The sequence below is a fragment of the Dromiciops gliroides genome, chromosome 2, assembly GCF_019393635.1.
Source record: "Dromiciops gliroides isolate mDroGli1 chromosome 2, mDroGli1.pri, whole genome shotgun sequence".
NCBI classification, from domain to species: domain Eukaryota; kingdom Metazoa; phylum Chordata; class Mammalia; order Microbiotheria; family Microbiotheriidae; genus Dromiciops; species Dromiciops gliroides.
In genome coordinates, this window is record NC_057862.1 from 385,287,875 (window position 1) to 385,309,271 (window position 21,397).

General features: G+C 38.5%; 2 protein-coding genes across 2 annotated transcripts in view; one reads left to right on the plus strand and one right to left on the minus strand.

Annotated features, from left to right (window-relative positions):
- Positions 1–2,502: 2,502 nt before the first annotated feature.
- Positions 2,503–17,114, minus strand: NDUFA8 (NADH:ubiquinone oxidoreductase subunit A8). The gene is made up of 4 exons (XM_043979981.1): positions 16,945–17,114; positions 12,283–12,446; positions 5,468–5,633; positions 2,503–2,762 (listed from the first exon to the last, which is right to left on the minus strand). The coding sequence occupies exons 1-4, from the start codon at positions 16,993–16,995 to the stop codon at positions 2,625–2,627; spliced, it is 519 nt and encodes a 172-aa protein (XP_043835916.1). The 5' UTR covers positions 16,996–17,114; the 3' UTR covers positions 2,503–2,624.
- A 258-nt stretch (positions 17,115–17,372) lies between these two features.
- MORN5 (MORN repeat containing 5) overlaps positions 17,373–21,397 on the plus strand; it is a 62,620-nt gene continuing 58,595 nt past the window's right edge. The window contains 2 exon segments of the mRNA XM_043979980.1: positions 17,373–17,566; positions 19,404–19,551. Of these exon segments, the coding sequence (XP_043835915.1) occupies positions 17,373–17,566; positions 19,404–19,551 (342 nt within the window).

A 21,397-nucleotide genomic window follows, 5' to 3' on the forward strand; every position in this document is an offset into this window, starting at 1 on the left:
TAATTTCCAATTCTTTGCCACCACAAAAAGAGCTGCTAAAAATATTTTTGTGCAAATAGGTCCTTTTCCATTTTTTATGATCTCTTTGGGATACAGGTCCAGCAGTTGTATTGCTGGATTAAAGGGTATGCAGTTTTATAGCCCTTTGAGCGTAATTCCAAATTGGTTTCCAGAATGGTTGGATCAGTCCACAGCTCCACCAACATGTGTTTCATGTGTTTCAATTTTCACATATCTCCAACATTTACCATTTTCCTTTTCTGTCATATTATCAGCCAATCTGATAGGTGTGAAGTGGTACCTCAGAGTTGTTTTAATTTGCATTTCTCTAATCAATAGTGACTTAGAGCATTTTTTCATGACTATATATTACTTTAATTTCTTCATCTGAAAACTGCCTGTTCATATCCTTTGACCATTTATCAATTGGGGAATGACTTGTATTCTTATATATTTGACTTCATTCTCTATATATTTGAGAAATAAGGTCTCTATCAGAAACACTGGCTATAAAAATTGTTTCCCAGCTTTCTACTTTCCTTCTAATCTTGGTTGCATTAGTTGTGTTTATGCAAAATCTGTTTGATTTAATGTAATCAAAATTATCCATTTTGTATTTCATAACATTCTCTATCTCTTGCTTGGTCATAAACTGTTCTCCTCTCCATAGATCTGACAAACTATTCCTTCCTCTCCTAATTTGTTTATGGTATCACCCTTTATGTCTAAATCATGTACCAAGGTATAAATTCTAACACTGAAAATATTAACAATCTGCTCTGGTAAACGCAGTCAAGCTGGTTCCCAATCCAATGTTCTTTTCTACTTATGAGTCCTCCCTTTACCAATGAAGTTCACACTTCCTTAAGAGTATCAGTCTTCAACTTACATGAACTGATGGGAAGTGGGTAGAACCAGAACATTATACATAGTAATAGCAATATCGTACAGTCATGAACTGTGAATGACTTAGCTATTTTCAACATTACAATGATCCAAGATAATCCCCAAGGACTCATGAAAGAAAAATGCTATCTGCCTCCAGACAGAACTGAAATTGTCTAAATAAACTGAAGGATGCTATTTTTCACTTTCTTTTTTGTTCATTTTCTTATACAAAATTATTAATATGGAAATATTTTACATAATTGCACATGTATAACCTACATCAGATTACTTACTGTCTCATGGTAGGGGAAGAGAGAGACGGTGGGAAGGCTAAAATTTTGAACTCAAAACTTTAAAAAATGTTAAAAAAAATTTTAAATTGGGAATTAATGTAATTGGGGAAAATGTTTTTTAAAAGTGTCAATCTTCATGAGTTGGATAGTTTTTTTAAAAAATCACCTGTTGGTCTGCCTTTTATTGGTAACTTCTCTGCACTTATTTTCAATCCCTCACTAGCCCCTTCCCCAATCATTGCATCTGATGAAAATAAATATTTTAATTGATCTATAATTTTGGTGAGTGTGGTTCCTGTCTTGATCTATGAACATAATAACCCTTCCTCAACTTAGGTTTTTCATGAGCAGGCTACACCAAAAAAGTCATTGACCTAGTGGCTAACCTTCTAGTAATAAGCCTCTTCATGTATATATTCTATTATCTGGTCTGTATTTGGAGTTTCTCCAGCTTGTAGGCTTGTCAGAACCTTTGAGAACCCAGAGTTATCTCTATCACAGTGAGGTATCAGATCCTTTTCCAGAATGCTTCAAGCCCAAATTGGAGCCAACTGGCAGTTTGAGTTCAATATTCATGTAGTATGTTGTGAAAGTATAAATAAATATAAATTCATCATTTGGATGAATACCAGGCAAAATTAAAGAACCAACGCCCACTTGAATTAACACCACAAACACATTACTACCAAGGCACACATAAGCCACATAACCACACTAAAATGACATCTGGTTACCTCTGTCCATGTTTTTATAATGTGGTGATAGAAGTACTAGCCCTCTTGAATATGTGTTTTTTAACTAGTCATATTTTCCCACAATCCATTGAAATCTTTAGGTGGGTGTATTCTTGTACTCATGGCAGGGATTAGCTTCAAGTGGTGTGACTCTTGGCAACAAGGAATGCATCTATGGTATAATGAAGAAAGTAGATTTTTGTATCAAAGGAACTAGGTTCAAATCCTGGTAATGGTACTTGTTACCATGTAACATTTGGAAAGTCAGCTCATCTCTCTGCACCTGAGAGAGGGGAAGTAACATACCCAAAGCAAGACAGTGAAAGCAATGGGACTCAAACTCAGGTTTCTTGAGTCACAGCCCAGTGATCTTTTCAGTACATGACAATGGCCTCCACTATCTGAAAAAGAAATCCAAATAGTACTTACTCCAATAGCCTAAAAACAAGGAGGGAAAATCAACTTAAAAGGTCAAAAGGTTAAATAAAATATAATAAAATAAAGTGATTTCCTTTAAATCTTTACTAAACAGCTAGTTGGCCCTAAGAATCAGGAAACGGTATAAAATAAGTGCCAAGCCACATAAATTAGGTTTTCTTTTTTTATTTTCCTGGAAAGGACCTGCAGACAAGCTGGACAAAAGTCTTAATTCTGTACTCGTTGCTTGAGGCTGTCTCGAGTTTGAGCTCCCTAGATATAGCTCTTTCTTCTACCAATTCCAGAAAAAGAATCGGCTGCCATGTTTTGAAGGCTTCAAATCTCCCTCAAAAACAGGATTTGGCTCTGGTCTTGATCTAGAATGATAAGGATCCTCCGGTAGAGGTCGGGTTGTGCTCACTTTCGTAACCTAGAAAGGGGAGGAAGAAAAACAAATGACAGTTTTAGGAGACAGGTGTGCAGTAGCAGGCACTGCCATTTCTATAGAGCTTTAAAAATTACAAAGTAGTAGTTTCTTCACAACAATCCCCTGAAGCAGGCAATGCGAGCCAGATTTGAACAAGAGTCTCTCCTATGAGCTTTGCACAGAATATCAGAAGTGGTAGATACTTCAGTGAATATCTAGGCCAACCTCCTTATTACATAGACAAGAAAACTGAGGTCTGAGGGGCAGCTAGGTGGCACAGTGGATAAAGCACTGGTCCTGGATTCATGAGGACCTGAGTTCAAATCTGGCCTCACTTAACACTTACTGTGTGACCCTAAGCAAGTCACTTAACTCTCATTGCCCTGTGGAAGGAAAGGAGGGAGGGAAGGAGGGAGGGAGGGAGGGAGGAAGGAAGGAAGGAAGGAGGGAAGGAGGGAAGGAGGGAGGGAGGAAGGAAGGAAGGAAGGAGGGAAGGAGGGAAGGAGGAAAGGAGGGAGGGAGGGAGGAGAAACAAAGAAAACTGAGGTCCAAAGAGATGAAATGATTTGTCCCTGAATACATAGTCAATATTCAAAAAAGTTCTTGAACCCAGGTCTCTGGGGGAAAATTACTGATTCTTCTCCATCCTCAGTCTCCAGCCACACTGCTATTTTAAACCCTTGTGAACATCCTAGTGAGTTGGCAAGAGACCTGCACATAAAGTCTAAAGATGTGGGACCCAGCTCCGCCCTACTACTACCTGTGGGTCCCTCAGGCGGATGACTTCCCTTCTTTGATACTATTTCCCCCTCTGTAAAAGGGGGTTAACAATACTCTAACCTACCTAAAAAGGGTCTGGGGAGGAAAGCACTCTGTACATTATAATGAAGCACTGAGCCGAGAGTTGTTATTAGGATAGTTTTATGCACAGGAGGTAACCTATCTAACTGACCACAAAACCAAAAACAGATGGAAAACCTTTCCAAAGTGTGGCCAATCTTTAGATTATACCTTTAGAGCTGTACAAGACCTCAGAGGTCATTTAGTCCAAACCCCTCATTTTTCAGATGAGGTACTAAGCCCTAGAAAGGTCAGGTGACTTGTCCAAGATCACAATGGTAGCATTCCCACCAAGTGCAAAGATCATATACTCAAAAATTAAGAAGTAACTGAAAAATACCAAAACTGTAAGTGGAAAGAATCCTTCGAGTGTTCTAAAGCCAAGTAAAAATGACTTTGGGATCATACCTCATAAAAGGAGATTAGTGTACCTTGTTTTGTACAATAGATGTGGTCCTAGAAAAATTTGGTATCAATCATAGTTTCACATAATCAAAGAAACTTAAAAGACTTTAATAGAGAGGAAGGCAGGAATAGTATGACATGTACCCTGGATTTTAGGGAGAGTAGATTTTTAAAATTTCTGATGAACTCAAAGCCTAATTGGCATCTTCTTGGGTCATCTCCAGTTTATCAATGTCCCTCCAAAAATCTGGTAGCCAGAACTGAACATAATATTCCAGATGTGGTTTGATCAGGGCAGAGGACAGGAAGATTTTTGTTTTCTTATCCTTAGACACTCTATTAATAGATTAGCTATCCTCACATGAGGATCTAGAGAAAAGATCGAGGGGGGGAAGTGGGGAGAAGAGAGGCAAGGGTTGTTATGATAGTTGCCTTCAAAGCAGCTGAAACTTGCGAATGGGGCTTAGATTTGTTTCACTTAACCCAGAAGACAATGTATGGAAAATTACAAAAAACAGAAATTTAAGTTTGATAAAAGGGAAAACTTTCCAATAATCAAAGGAATAGACTGACCCAAGATAAAGTAGTTCTGAGGTCTGCTGGATAAGCTGTAGTTGGGTATGTTTTAGAGGAAATGCTTTTTCCAGTGTTGGTAAAGCTATACAGCCACTTAGGTCTTAAAATTCATAAAAGGAAAAAATCCTTAAGAGTAGAGAATGAATATTAGAGCTGGAAGTGATTCTAAAAACACATAATGAGGGGCAGCTAGGTGGCACAGTGGATGGAGCACCGGCCCTGGAGTCAGGAGTACCTGAGTTCGGATCCAGCCTCAGACACTTAACATTTACTAGCTGTGTGACCCTGGGCAAGTCACTTAATTGCCTCACTAAAAATTGCCTCACTAAAAAAAAAAATAATAAAATTAATTAATTAATTAATTAATTAATTAAAAACACATAATGATAGCACTAGAAGGGATCTTAGAATGAACAGTAATGGAACACAGAATGTTAGGATTCATTTAACCTAACTCCCTCATTTTAAAGAATAAGTGAGTAATTTGCTGGTAGCAAAATCTCCAAGCCTTCTGATTTTCCATACACTAAGCTATTTTTTTCCCCAATTAATGTATATCATAATCTTACTAATACTTCATTTTCTTTTCTTCCTTTTCTCCACTACCTTTCAAGCACCCCTCCCAACCCTCCCCAATGAACTGATCTGAAAACAAGCACTTGAGGGAAAGGAGGTTTCTATAAAACAAAATTCCTTCTTAAATGTGAGTAATCATCCAATCTCATTTTTCTGCTTCTACAAGTCCACCATATTTACAGTGACAATTAAAGGTTAACCTCAATGAGCATATTCCCCTACTTTTGTCCAAGATGCTCCTCCTGCCTTTACCCAACTACTGGTTCAAGAACAAGGTAATATACAAGTTTGGTTTTCTTTGTTTTTTTTACCTTTGACAGTTCTCCCAAGTCAGGGCGCACCCAGCCCAGTTTGTTCAGGACACAGTTGTCAAATTTTGCCTGTTCCTTTCGACATCGGCGAAGCTCTTGAAGCTCAGAATAATCAATACAGGTCCAGTACTCAGTAAAGGGCTCAGCACAGTGTGTCTTTATACTCCTGAAAGGCAGAAACTAAGAAATTAGCTTATTGGGAAGCAAAATGGGGGGAAAAGTGTTGAATGTGTTTTGAAAAAGCACAGAGGCAACATAGTGAAACAGACAACTAGATTTGAAATCAGGAATTTGGGTTCAAAATTAGGGTCTGTTATCTGTAACTCTGTTAACCATGTAACTCTGTAATCTGTGAGCATGCCACTTAATTTCTATGGACCTCAATTTCCTCATCTGTAAAACTCAGTGGGAGAAGAAACTTATGTAATATCTAAGGTCCTTTCCAATTCTAAATCCTATGACTCACTATGGCAAAGTACATTCTAGGATAAAACTCAAAAGATGATTTCTCTCTTCAATCCAACCTCCCCTACCCGCTAACTAATTTGATGTTCCAAAAGCAGAGGTCTGACTATATCACTCTCCCATTCAAGAAATTCCAGTGGTTTTAAACTGTCTTTAAAAAAATTAAAACTGCTTAATTTGGCAAGTAATGTCTTCACAATTTAACCTCAGTCTACCTTTCCAGGCTTACTGCATGTTAAGCCTCCTACATACCTTCTCCACTCTAGTCAAACTGACTTACACAATATTCAATCTCCATCTCTAAGCCTTTACACAGACCTAGAATACACCACTTAATATATGATTTCTGCACCTCTCCCCCACTGGACTCCCTAGTTTCTTTCATGACTCAACTAAAGTTCTGTCTCCTTCAAAAGGTCTATCTTGATCCTCCCAGTTACTATTTGCCCTCCCCACTCCTCCCCAGAACTGACTCTATTCATCTGTAAACATCATCTTCCCCAACAACACGTGAGCTTCATGAGAGCAGAAACTGTTTCATTTTTGTTATTGTATCCCTAGCATAATGCTTAGAACACAACAGGCAGTGAATTAATGTTTATTAGATAAATCAATGGGATAAAGATGGTACGTAATAATAACAATAATAATAGTAATGATGATGATCCTTAAGTGTGTATATGTGTAAAATATTATTTCCAATTAATGTTCAAAATAAACTTACAAAGTCAGTAGTACAAATATCATTCCCTTTTTTGTTTTTTTTTTGGTGAGGCAATTGGGGTTAAGTGACTTGCCCAAGGTCACACAGCCAGTAAGTGTTAAGTATCTGAAGCCGGATTTGAACTCAGGTCCTCCCGAATCCAGGGCCCGTGCTCTATCCACTGCGCCATCTAGCTGTCCCTATCATTCCCTTTTTAAAAATGAGGAAACAATCAGAGATGTGAAGAGATTAAAAAGTCGACCCTGATTCCAAATCTAATATTCTTTCTATTTATCAGTGATATTTTTGTACAGGAAAACCTTGATTATGCAGTAAGGTCTATGATTAGAAAGATACCTGAGAACCAGAAAATAGGCCTAAAAGGTCACCAAGAAGTCAAAAAACAGGTATCACAAAGTTAAGTAAGGCCCTAACTCTCCCTCACAAGGAGCCTATTTACACTTGATACACCCAATTCAAATAAATTAAATTAATTTGGTTTCTAAAACTAGAGCAGATTAGAAGTAAATTAAGAAGAGGTAAGGAGGAAGCACAGACAACAGGAGAAGCAGCAGACAAGTGGAGGGTAGCAAGAAATGACAATGACTATGTGGTAGAAGACACAAGAAGTCAAAGCACAAAGCACATTCTGAGACCACTAAGCAACACTACATCAACTAATGTACATAATGGCAGCTCTGGATCATCAAGAAAAGGATACATTATGTGTATTTATGAGAAAATGTTAACTTAATTTTAGAAAGATTTTTATACTAAAGAGGGAAAACTGTTTTGGTGTTTAAACTTTAGACCACTGGAAAAATATTTCTTAAATATTTCTCCCCACCCCCCACCCTTACACAGTATACAGTACACAGTAGTAAATGAGACAGTTTTGATTATTAGCTGGTCCTAGAAAAATCTAAGTCTTAGACTTGCATGCAATTCATTTGCATGTCCCACTCACTATCAAACTCAACAAGTCTAAAATTTGCTCCTTCTGAGTTCACTGTCTGCGGCATCACTGTTCACCTACTCTCAGTCAGTCAACAAGTATTTGTTAAGCACCTACTATGTGCCAGAATACTAGCTATTATGAAAAGTGTTAGGGATAGAAAGAAAGGCAAAAGACTGCTCTCAAGGAGTTCACAGTCTAATGTGGGAGATAATATGAAAACAACTAAGTACAAACAAAATATAAATATCTAGATATAGATACATATATGTGCATATATAAGGAAATCTAAATATTACATACGTATACACAAGCTTTATATAGGATAAAATGAATATACTCAATACAAGGAAAGCACTAGCATTAAAGGGGATTGGAAAAGACTTCCTGTAGAAGTGATATGAAGGAAATCAGGGAAGCCTCAAAGCAGAAATGGGAAGGAAGGGAATTTCAGGCATGCCAGACAACCAGTGAGAATGGCCAGATTCAGAACATGGACCATCTTCTTCCACGAATAGCAAGGAAGCCAATGTTACAAGGAGTGGGCCAGGTTATAAAGGGCTTTGAAACCAAACAGAAGATTTCATATTTGATTTTAGAGATGATAAGAAGCCACTAGAGTTTTAGTGAATAGGGAAGTGACATGGGTAGATTTGTTCTTCAGGAAGATCAATGTAACAGGTGAATGGAAGAAGGACTGGAGTGGGGGGAGACTTCAAATTCTCTCCTGTTTATAACCTAGGGTTATCTTCAACTCTTCCCTTTCACGTCTAATCAGTTATCAACACATCTCACAATCATTCCCTCTGGATTCCCACTACCACCACCTTAGTAAAAGACACTCATTTACTCATTACACTCACGTGGACTACAGCAAACACTGACGTTTAATTTGCATAGATACTTAAGGTCCACAAAGTGTTTTACATACAGTATTTTATTTGCACCTACAGGGTATGTATTACAGTTATTATCATCCCCATTTTAAACAGATGAGGACACTGAGGCTTAGAAATGTTAAGTGACTTGCCTTTGGTCACACAGCTACCAACAACGGTCAGGTAGGAACATTCCTACCTCTAAGTCCAGAATGCTGCATGACATCACATTGCCTTTCCTAACAACTAGTGCCTCCTAACAGGTCTTCCTGCCTTCACTCTCCCTCTCCAATCCATCTTTTTACTGGTACAAAAATAATCATTGGGGGAGGTGGGGGGGATTGGGGTTAAGTGACTTGCCCAGTGTCACACAGTGTCTGAGGCCGGATTTGAACTCAGGTCCTCCTGAATCCGGGCCAGCCAGTGCTCTATCTGCTGCGCCACCTAGCTGCCCCCAAAATAATCATTCTTAAGCAGAGATGTAGTCATGTCACACCTGCTCAGAATATCTCTGGTATGACTTCCTATTGCCTGGAAATTTAACTGATAGGCAAAACTGATTATGGAGGGATTGGTATAAGATATTTACAATAACTCAGAGCTGGAATGGATCATACCTGAACAGAAAGCTTCTCTATAGCATAACTAGCAACTATGGCACCATTCCTCCTTATATGCACCCAAAATTAACTATTCTCTATGCTCTGAACCTATCCTGGGCTTTCTACCCTGACACTGAGTATGGCGCTCTACACTATCTAGTTAACAAATTTTTAACTGAATTGTTGAACATGATATGAGGTAAAACTGCAGGGAGATAAGGGGAATTTCTTTTCTTTTCTTTTTTGCAGGGCAATGAGGGTTACCCAATGACTTACCCAGGGTCACACAGCTAGTAAGTGTCAACTGTCTGAGGCCAGATTTGAACTCAGGTACTCCTGAATCCAGGGCCAGTGCTTTATCCACTGTGCCACCTAGCTGCCCGGGAATTTATTTCTGAAGAAAAATTCCAAATAAAAAGGCAAGCAAACTAGAGGCACTTGGGAGGGTGACTCAAATCAGGGCTCAAGGACTGCTTTAGATTGTGGCTATCAAGTTTCTATCTTAGGTAACCAATTAAATGAAGGTATATAATATAGGATTCAGTTATATTGTATTCTTAATTTATTTTTAACTTATTTCAAATAACAAAACTTGCAAATAACAAAACTTGCCCTTTCTCCCTCCTACCTCCCCTAATAAAAAGGAAAGAAAAAAAATTCCTTGTAACAAATATGCAGTCAAAACCAAATCCAGTTCCAATGTATTAATGACCTTTTTACCAAACAAGTTCAATACTGGGATGCCAGTTCACCGCTGGTGGAGTTGAGAATGGATCCAACCATTCTGGAGAGCAATTTGGAATTATGCCCAAAGGGCTATAAAACTGGGATACCCTTTGATCCAGCAATACCACTGCTAGGTTTATATCCCAAAGACATCCCAAAAAAGAGAAAAAAGACCAATTTGTCCAAAAGTATTTCTAGCAGCTCTTTCTGTGGTGGCTAAGAATTGGAAATCAAAGGAATGCCCATCAATTGGGGAATGGCTAAACAAGCTGTGGTATATGATGGTGATGGACTATTATTGTGCTATTAGAAATGACAAGCAGAATGATTTCAGAAAGGTCTAGACTTATGAACTGATGTAGAGTTAAGTGAGCAGAACCAGGAGATGGCAATACTATTTGATGAACTGTGAATGACTTAACTATTCTCAGCAATACAGTGATCCAAGACAATTCCAAAGGACTAATGATGAAGCATACTATCCGCCTCCAGAGAAAGAACTGATATTGACTGAACACAGACTGAAGCATACTATTTTTCACTTTCTTTCATTTTTTTTCTTTGATTCAAGTTTTCTTATACAAAATGACTAATATGGTAATGTTTTACATAACTGTACATTAATAACCCATATCTGATTGCTTAGCACCTCAGGGACGGAGGAGAGGAGGAAGAGAAGGAGGAAAAGAATTTGGAACTCCAAACTTTAAATAAAAATGTCTATTATTAAAAGCAACAAAACAAAAGTTTAATAAAAAGTATGCCTCTATACAACATGATGATGACTGATAGAGGTCAATTCAGGCTACCCCCAAAAAAGAACTTTAGTGTAGTTTTTAATCCAGAAATTCATAATACTGTGGAAGGAGCACTGGGCTAAGAATCAGGATGGCTCTGTCACTTATTTACTGTAAGGGAGTAGTTAAGTCAATACTAACTGAAAAGTCAATTGCTTCACTTGTGAAATAAGAAAATTGCACTAAATAGTCTCTAAGGTTCCTTCTAGCACTAATATTCTACAGTTCCACGATTTAGGACAGTTTTAGTCAGTCTCCTGAGGTTATTCAGGTCTTCAAGCTCATCCCTGCCACCCTAGAGTCTATACAACCTAACCCTGCCCCTGACATTCTCAGGATTAATGGCTTTCTCCACAGGAAGGTTTCAGGTACCATGGGACAAAGTGAGAAAGAAACTTTTACCATGGGAACATAGTATACCTAAAACCATTAGAAATTACTATGCCAAAAATCTCCTTAAAAAAATGAAAATTCCAATTTCTGAAGTCTTTTTTAGAGCTTTCCCTGAATTAATCCTATTAGGTCTTATTCTCCATGTTTTACAAATGAATGCAATAGAATGGGAAAAGCCACTGAATTAGTGTCAGGAGACCTAGGTTTGAGCCATGAACAAATCATGTCTCTAAGCCACAGTTTCCTCATCAAGAAGAGACAATACTTGCACTACGCATTTCCTGGAATTGCAGTAATAAAGAACTTGGAAACTGTGAAGACCTGATGGAATAATAAGCTACTATTTATATAATAATGTTAATATAATATCACATTAAACAATAATTAATTAAACAACAATAAGGGGCACAGAGAATACAATGGGGAAAAACATATATTGCCATTGCTGTTTAACTCTGAAGTCTGTCATCCATTTTAAAACTTGTCTCTGCAGCTATCTTTTCTGGGTTGCCAATATGCAGCAAGACATTCCTGGGCATGTTATTTAATGTCTTCACCTTAGTTTTCTCATATGTAAAATAAGCGAATTGGGCTAGACCAGTGGTATCAAATTCATATAGAAATGGGGCCACTAAACCATACATAAGAATTCCTGCAGGAATAATGACCTAGAAAACGACATGTTAATATTATCTATGCCCTACTGTATTTTTATTGGTTAAATATTTACAATTACATGGGGGGGGGGCGGGGGGGGGGGGCAGCAATGAGGGTTAAGTGACTTCCCCAGGGTCACAAAGCTAGTGTCAAGTGTTTGAGGTGAGATTTGAACTCAGGTCCTCCTGAATCCAGGGCCACTGCTTTATCCACTGAGCCACCTAGCTGCCCTCTACAATTACATTTTAATCAGGTTCAGGCTGCAAAGGGAGTGTTGCAACTGGTATTTTGATACCTCAGGCCTAGATGAGCCATAAAGTACCTCATTTCTCTAAGTCTGTGATCATCTGATCTTCCTTCAGGATTTGTTCAGGTGTCATATCCTCTATGATACCTCTCCTGATTCCCCCATTGGTAACTGGTCCTGTCTCAAATCATTATATATATATATCCCTTGAATATAATGTAAGCCTTTTGAATGCAAGGACTATTTTGTCTTTGTATCCCCAACACCTAGCATAATATTTTTCAAATGATAGGCATTTTGTTTAATTAAATAAAAATATTGCCTTCTAGTCTCTTGACTTGGTTAACCAACAAGTGTTTTGTGTCAGGGCATTTACACAGAGAAATCTTTACCTGAAGAAATCCAGAGCACACTGATTGACAAGTTTCCCTTCATTTAAACATCGCCTTGGATCCTTTTCTTCCCAGCGGCAAAGCATAAATTCTTTATTGACTCTATCACACTGTGCGCCATAATGATGGGCTGCAGCTTTTAGCACAGCAGAACTGACATTGACCTGCAGGAAAAGTTTTAGAAGAATCATATATTTGTGAAAAGAAACAGGTTCCTTAATCATACTTGTGCTACTGCTACTAAATTGTAAACTCCTTGAGGAAATGGACGATGTTTTACCATATATCTTAATGACTACCAATCAGAATATAAGCTGCCTCTAAATATAGGCAACAGCCCTATAAGACCTCTTTGAAAGGAAAAGGAAACTTATAATGAAATAATTACAGAAAACTACAGTAAAATCTATATACATATAGATGCATATCTATCAATCATCTATCTATCAAAATATATATATATATTTGCTGTGAAAAATGGATGTAAAGGGAGGAGCTGTAGATTGCCCAAATGGTCAAAAGATGCCATGGTACAAAGGAAAAGCCTCTAGTTCCCGAAGTTACAACAAGATAGAAATCAGTATCATTGGAAAATTCATATCAAGAAAGAAAAATAATAATAAATTGGTGGAAACACAACTGCAGATTTCAAATTGGACTACCCTGTAAAAACTAGGTGAGTAGGATAGACTGGAATGGGGAGAGACGTGAGACAGACAAACCCACAAGCAGGCTACTGCAACAATCAAGGTTCAAGGTGATGAGGGCCTACAGTAGAGTGATGGCAAAGGTGAAACTGACAAGCCTTGGCAAAAGATTAGATATTGGGGAGGGGAGGGAACAGTGAGAGACAATGATGACTCCCAGGTTTCAAGCCTGAGGGACTGGGAAGATGGTGTTGCCCACTACAGTAACAGGCAAGGCAGGGGAAGACTTTGGGGGAAGATAATGGTCAAGGTTCATTCTGGACATGTTAAGTTTAAGATGGCTACTGGACATCAAGTTTGAGGTGTCTGAAAGTCAGCAGAAAGGCTGGGCAGGATAGGCAAATTTGATAATCATCAGCAAAAAGATGTTAATTAAATCCATGGAAGCTATGAGATAAGTAAAATGGCATAAAGGAGAAGAGAGGAGGGTCCTAGACTTTATCCACACTTACTCAACATTTATCACAGAATGCACTCAACTAATATTAATAGCTGTTTATCTACTATCCTCACATACTTATTCAGTACCTTCTACCAAAATAGATTCTTGTTGGTTGGAAAGTCTTTAAGTATTTTACATCTACCAACTCCTTTCTCATAACAATAATAGCACTTCACATGTGTATGACACTTCTTAAAGATAGCACTTCCCTCACAACCACTCTCTGAAGTGGATAGATAGTGAAGCTCTCCTCATCTTGTTGACCCAGGTACAGGTGGGGAAAATTGAGCATCAGAGACCTTAAGTGCCCTGTTTAAGACAACCACATTGCTAGTAAGTAGTGTTAGGACTCCAATTCAAACCCGTCTGACTGCCAAGTTCTACTCAGTTAAAAAGTAGGTCATTCATTTCTCTTAAAGCATACTGTATGCAGAACACTGGGTTAAGTGCCAGAGGAAACACAAAGTTTAAATAAATAAGACAGACTGTTGTCCTCACAGTGCTTTACAGCAGAGCTTCTTAAATTTTTTCCATTCAGGACCCTGTTTCGCCTGAGAAATTTTTACAATACCCCTGGCATATAGGCATATAAAACAGGTATACAGGTATACATAACCTTTTACTGTTGCCAAATTTTTTGTGACTCCCCCCCTCCCCCAAGGGGGTCACAACCCACAGTTTAAGAAGCTAGGCCTGGGGCAGCTAAGTGGTGCAGTGGATAGAGCACTGGCCCTGGATTCAGGACCTGAGTTCAAATCTGTCCTCAGACACTTGACCACTTGACACTTACAAGCTGTGTGACCTTGGGCAAGTCACTTAACCCCAATACCTCACCAAAAAAAAAAAAAGAAGCAGCAGCAGCAGCAGCTAGGCTTTACAGTATAACAGACCTGGGCTCAAATTCAGGATTCACCTAATAACCTGTTTGTCCTTAATCTCTCTCAGTGCTCTCAATGCAACATTCCAAAACTTTAAGCCGAAGAGAATGTGCACACCAGCATTGATAGAGCAAGTTTCCTTACCTAAGAGTTCCCTCTATTAATGAAATCACAGATCTAGTTTCCATCTATATCCCTTAAAAAAACAACAACATAAAAACCCCATTACATTCATACCAGAAAATTCCACTTTCCACAATCTTTAATTCTTTTTTTCTTTTGGGCGGGGCAAATCTGACCTCAGACACTTGACACTTACTAGCTGTGTGATCCTGGGCAAGTCACTTAACCCCAATTGCCCCACCAAAAAAAAAAAAAGAAAGAAAGAAAGAAAAGAAAAGAAAGGCCCATCTTAAAAAAAAAAAAAAAGAGGGGGAAGCTAGGTGGGGCAGTGGATAAAGCACAGTCCCTGGATTCAGGAGGACCTGAGTTCAAATCTGTCCTCAGACACTTGACACTTACTAGCTGTGTGACTCTGGGCAAACCACTTAACCCCAATTGCCCCACGAAAGAAAGAAAGAAAGAAAGAAAGAAAGAAAGAAAGAAAGAAAGAAAGAAAGAAAGAAAGAAAGAAAGAAGAAAGAAAGAAAAGAAAGAAAGAAAGAAAGAAAGAAAGAAAGAAAGAAAGAAAGAAAGAAAGAAAGAAAGAAAGAAAGAAAGAAAGAAAGAAAGAAAGAAAGAAAGAAAGAAAGAAAGAAAGAAAGAAAGAAAGAAAGAAAGAAAGAAAGAAAGAAAGAAAGAAAGAAAGAAAGAAAGAAAGAAAGAAAGAAAGAAAGAAAGAAAGAAAGAAAGAAAGAAAGAAAGAAAGAAAGAAAGAAAGAAAGAAAGAAAGAAAGAAAGAAAGAAAGAAAGAAAGAAAGAAAGAAAGAAAGAAAGAAAGAAAGAAAGAAAGAAAGAAAGAAAGAAAGAAAGAAAGAAAGAAAGAAAGAAAGAAAGAAAGAAAGAAAGAAAGAAAGAAAGAAAGAAAGAAAGAAAGAAAGAAAGAAAGAAAGAAAGAAAGAAAGAAGAAAGAAAGAAAGAAAGAAAGAAAGAAAGAAAGAAAGAAAGAAAGAAAGAAAGAAAGAAAGAAAGAAAGAAAGAAAGAAAGAAAGAAAGAAAGAAAGAAAGAAAGAAAGAAAGAAAGAAAGAAAGAAAGAAAGAAAGAAAGAAAGAAAGAAAGAAAGAAAGAAAGAAAGAAAGAAAGAAAGAAAGAAAGAAAGAAAGAAAGAAAGAAAGAAAGAAAGAAAGAAAGAAAGAAAGAAAGAAAGAAAGAAAGAAAGTTCACTAAAACTGACCCAACACATTAGGTATGCAATTTTCAAATCTTGTATAGAGCATACAGATACTCTGTCCCGGCTCTGACAAAAGTCAAATATTTGTTGAATTAATCAAGGGGATAGTGACAGGGTTCTCCTAACTCCTATTCTGGGGTTCTTTCCACTTCAACATAGTGCAGACAAGGTCAGGCTGACATCCACGACAGCCAGAAATAGAACCATAATGCCCAGGTCATTGGGTCCAACTTTTGCTACTGGCTACTGGTTACAAGCTACAGGACACAAGTGACAACTACTGAGTCTGAGGTCTTAGTCAACTGCTCAAATGATACTAAGGATAGGTGCCTTGTCAAGTTCTGGACACAAACACATAAGGACACAGCAGGATAGAGAAAGTAAAAGGATTGGCTATGGCCTCACACTGACAGTGAGTATTCCCCAGGGTCCACAAATATGGGCTTGTGTTTACATCTGGAAAGACTAAAGAAGATCTAAAGGGGTAAGAAAGGATGACAGGGACCATAGGTTTTCTACTTAGAGAGGAGGTGGAAAAGTAAGGGTCAAAGGGAGATAGGGTACACTCTAGGCAGAAAATTGCTGGGGGTGGAGTAGGGGTGGGGAGGTTTCAAGTCTGGCAGAGAGTTGAAGATGAACAGGAAATAAGGGATCAACAATCACCTGTTTAGAGAGTGAATTGAGGCTGGAGAGCCTGCCCTACAGTGGAAAAGCCACTGCTGCCCTCATGTAACAGACAGATGTTGCCAAGGGTCTCTCGAGTATGGCCTAGGAAGAGGTGATCATCACAAAAGAAAGGTTGGGGGTGGAGTGAAGCCAGGACCCAGGAGGGAATGTAAAGAGTATGATTAGGACAATTCATAGGTAAAGTATAGTCAGTAATTTACCGAGAAGAGACTAGGGAGATAATTGTATAGAGGACGTGGAGGTGACTAGGAAGAGACTGAAGGAGTGACTAGGAAAAGAATGGAGGATACAGGGAGAAAAATGGGGGTGACAGGGAAGAGAACGTGGGTGACTAGGAAGAGAATGGAGGGGTGAGTAGGAAGAAAATGGGGGTTACAGAAAGAATGGGGTGACTAGAAAAGAATGCGGGGTGCATAGAGCATATAAAGACAATGGGGTGACAAGGAAGAGAATGCAGGGGTTCTGGGAAGAGAATCCTGGGGCAGGGGGGCTCAGGGGTAGGGGATCGGCCTAAAATGGGGCTCCTGGACGCGCTGAGAAGGGCCAGGCCCGGAAGGTGCAGGGCCCGGGGTTCGAGCCGCCGTTTTGTCAATTGCTCACCGCGAGCGGGGCCTCACCTCCTGAACTTTGAGGTCGTCCAAGGTGGGCAGCTCCACCACACCTGGCATGGCGGCGGCGACGGCGGCAGCGCACGGGGCCCAATCCGGCCCGGTCTACCCCAGATCTCCTTGAACTCCCCTTTCCAGAACTCTGCTCCCGAGTCGCACCGCAGTGACGCATGCGCAGACGCAGGAGCCGGACCAGGCCGACGCTCAGCCCGCTACCGAGAGCTATACGCAAGCGCAATAGAGCGCTAGCTTCCCCGGAGGTGACAGGGCATGCGCACGACTAGTTGCTATAGTGAGGTTCCTGTATACAGTAGCACCGGCTGGCTGTGAAGAGAGTGGATGCTATGCAGTACACCGGCAGCCAGTACTTTGGTGAATATGTTCATGGAAGGTAAGGAAGGAACGTTGTAAACACACGGCAGTAGCCCTGCAAGAAGATGGAACCGGAATTAGAAGAATCAAAGGAGAGTTCCTCCGAGCCCCCACCTTGCCGTGACTGCCTCCCTTATAAGAACAAGAATCCTCCCTGCTGTGTCCTCCCGCCAACCCGAAGAACCGGCCCAATTAAGCCTAAGTGCGCATCCACCAGATTGTCCTGTCGTGACAGCCCCGCCCTCTCGATTAGTATATCGTGACTCGATTGGGCACTCGCTTCCTCTGCCCACCCTCTGTCATGACCTAACACCGCCCACAAACCGGTCAAATATCATAATCCCAAATCTCAGCAAAAGTACATTCTTCCCACAATCCCTACCAGACTCAGTCGTAGACTGTCAGAGCTGAAAGGGACTCAACTCATTTTGAAGTTGAGAAAATGGAGACATCATGTTGTGACATTGGTCTCTACCTACATTGGTACAACTGACTAAAAACTGCCTTGCCACCCTTTCAATTTTTAAGGTTATGACTTAAAAAAAAATTCACCTGATATGAAGAGGCATCCTGGTGAATTGAAATGAACCTCAATTTTCCAAGCTTTGCTTATATCTAGCTGTGTGACTTTCAGCAAATCACTTTTTCCTCCCTGGACCTCAGTTCTCATCTATTAAATTACAAAGGTTACAAGATATCTCTAAGGCTGGTCTAATGTTCTACGTTCTAAGTCTTATCCCAGGTCTAACAGTCTAAAACTTCATATTCTTTCTGTGTTCTGCGTTCTAATAGTCTATGTTTAAAGGTCCAAGTTAGTGCTAATGTTCTATGTTCTATGTCCAATTTCAGGTCTAACAATACATTGTAATATTTTACATCCTAACACCCCCTCCATCTCTTAATTATAACTTTCTATAGTCTGATGTTTTGTGATCTTACATTTGTATTTTGTATTTATTTTATTTTATTTTTTAAATTATGAAAGTATTTTATTATTTTCCAGTTACATGTAGAGATAGTTTTCAACATTTGTTTTTATAAGATTACTAGTTTCAAATTTTTTCCCTCCTTCCCTTCCCCCCCTCCCCAAGACAGCAAGTAATCTGATATAGGTTATATATGTACAATAACATTAAACATATTTCTCCATTAGTCATGTTATAAGAGAAGAATCAGAGCAAAAAAAAAAATAATAACCTCAAAGAAGAGAAACAGCACCAAAACAAAAGAAATACTATGGTTCAATCTGCTTCTATGTTCCACAGTTCTTTTTTTCTGGATTTGGAGAGCCTTTTCCATCATGAGTCCTTTGAAACTATGTTGTATTGCTGAGAAGAATCGAGTCTATCACAGTTGATCAACACACAATGTTGATGATACTGTGTACAATGTTCTCTTGGTTCTGCTCATCTCACTCATCAACAATTCATGCACAGACTTGTATTTCTAACATTCTTGGTTCTAAAGCTTCCAGCAGTAACATTTCTAGGACTCTGTGAAATTCTTTTTAAAATTTTCATTGATAAATTTTGTTTTGCCATATTATACAGTTTATAACCCCAACATACTCAGTATTGAATTTTACCATATAAAATCTTCCCAAAACAGGTAAGACAACATAAAAGAATGATTATAGTGGTGATTACATGCAACCTTACATTTTAGCAGTTTTCTGTTTGTTAAAAGGATGAGCATATGCCTTACAAGTTAATGTTAACATTGTCCATTGTTCTTCATCTGAGTTGTGGTGTTGTCTGAAATTGTATTTATTTATATGTTGTTGTAATATGTATATTGTTTATTTGATACATTTGCAATATGTATTTTGTAGTATGTTTATTTGATACATATGTAAAATGTACAATATGTACTTATTGTAATATGTATATTATTTTTTAATTCTTTCTTCACTCCCCATTTTTTCATTAAAATCTTCATATTTGTCATTCCTTATAGCACAGTAAAATTATATTGCATTGATATATCATAGTGTGTGTAGCTATTCCCCAATTTCCAATTCCCCACACATTTTGTTTCTAATTTTTTTCTTATTGTAAATAATGTTTCATGAAATTCTGTGTGTATTCTTAAAACAGGATGGAGGGCAAGGCCTTGTACATTCTCCCAACAGAAACGAAATATCAAGGCGAAATGAAAGATGGAATGTTTCATGGCAAAGGAACCTTGTACTTTCCTAATGGGAGCCAATATGATGCCACATGGGAAAATGGAAGAATCATAAAGGTACTTGATTTCTTCCAGGAATCTAGTCCTTTCCGGAATAGGAGCCCTTGAACAGACAACCTCGTCTTTCTCTACTTCACACATTTAATCATTAAACTCATTCAACAAAGATTTATTCAACACCCATTAATTCGGCCACAAATATTTATTAAGTAATTATATTCAAGAAATACAACTTCTTGTGCATATAAAGGACCAATTCAGGAGATACATAGATAATGAAAAATAATAGCTCATATTTACAGTGCTTTAAGGTTTACAAAGTACTTTCCTAATAATCACCTTGTGAGATAGGAAGTGTAAAAAGTTTTGTTCCTCTTTTAAGAATAATAACCAAGGGGGGGCAGCTAGGTAGCACAGTGGATAAAGCACCAGCCCTGGATTCAGGAGTACCTGAGTTCAAATTTGCCTCAGACACTTAACACTTACTAGCTATGTGACCCCCTGGGCAAGTCATTTAACCCCATTGCCCTGTAAAAAAAAAAAAAAAAAAGGAAAGAATAATAACCAGGATTTATAGGGTACCTACTATGTGACAGGCACTTTACAAATATTATCTCCTTTGATACTCTCAACAACCCTATAAGATAGGTTACTATTATTATCCCCATTTTGCTGTTGAGGAAACTGAAGCAGACAGAGGTTAAGTGACTTTCCCAAGATCATACATCTAGTATCTTAGACCACATTTGAACTCAGTGCTTCCTGACTCTAGGACCCAGTGCTGGAATCACCTGTCTCATTTTACAAATTAGGAAATAGGCTTGGGGAGAGTGTACGTAGAAAGAATACCAACATTAGAATCAGAAGACCTAGTTTTGAATCTGGCTCTGTTACTTATTTTAGGATCATAGCATTTATACAAGAAAGGGATTACCAATTCCTTCATCCCTCCTCATTGAACAAACCTTTCCATTCTTTCTAGGCCTATCTTGAATGCCATTTCCTCTAGGAAGTCTTCCCTTTCTTAACCTTACCAGTCAGATTTGAGTTCTCCTTTCTCCGAATGCTCTCAGAACTAGGCCGCTCTCAGTGGCACTTACCACACTGTCTTATCAGTGATTTGTTTATAAACTTTCATCTCCTTCACTAGATTATAAATTCCTAAGGGCAGGGCTCATATCCTCCTCATTTTTCCTCAACTTACAGATGAGGAAATTGATGCCCAAAGAGATTATATGACCTCCCCAAGGTTACACAAGTAGTAAGTAGCTGAGCTGAGATTTGAAGTAAGCTGATAGCTAGTAAGTGTTAGAGCCAAGATTCAAACTGAGGTCCCTTACTGCAAATTTAGTGTTCTTTCCAAAACACAAGTGATCCTGAAATGTAATAGGCCAGCACAAAAAAGTTTTGATTGAGAGAATACTATTATTCCTATGCTTGAGTCCCTTAAATCTTCCCTTTCAGTATTTATTATGTGTACTTGAAAATTCCCACCTCCTTTCAAGTACCTCTGGAAATATATCTGGCTACATTTAAGGATTCTTGTATAAATAATTTAAATGAAGCTAAAAGTTAGACAATATCATTCAACAACAACAAATGGTGAGCACCAACCTATGCAATGCTTAGGCTTAGCACTGGTGAGTTGGAGGGAGAAGGGGGTGAGGCATAGAGAGACAAAGATGAATAAACTCTAATCTCTCCCTTTAAGGTGTGTAGGTGCCAGTGAGAGAAATAAGACATGGATCAAATTACTACTGCATGGCAAAATGGGATAAATTCCCATTGAGAAAATACAAATAGTAATGTAGGCATTCAGAGGAGGAAAGAAGATGTTTCCTCAAAGGAGGTAGCATTTAAGATTAGTCTGGAAAGATATATAGATTTTCAACAGGCAAACCTG

Excerpts from the sequence above, each read along its gene's own strand:
- NDUFA8 (XM_043979981.1), bottom strand. The coding sequence starts at position 16,995 with ATGCCAGGTGTGGTGGAGCTGCCCACCTTGGACGACCTCAAAGTTCAG. Across the intron at positions 12,447-16,944 it reads ACGACCTCAAAGTTCAGGAG|GTCAATGTCAGTTCTGCTGT; the intron begins GTGAGGCCCCGC and ends CTTTTCCTGCAG. Across the intron at positions 5,634-12,282 it reads TGTGCTCTGGATTTCTTCAG|GAGTATAAAGACACACTGTG; the intron begins GTAAAGATTTCT and ends TCTGCCTTTCAG.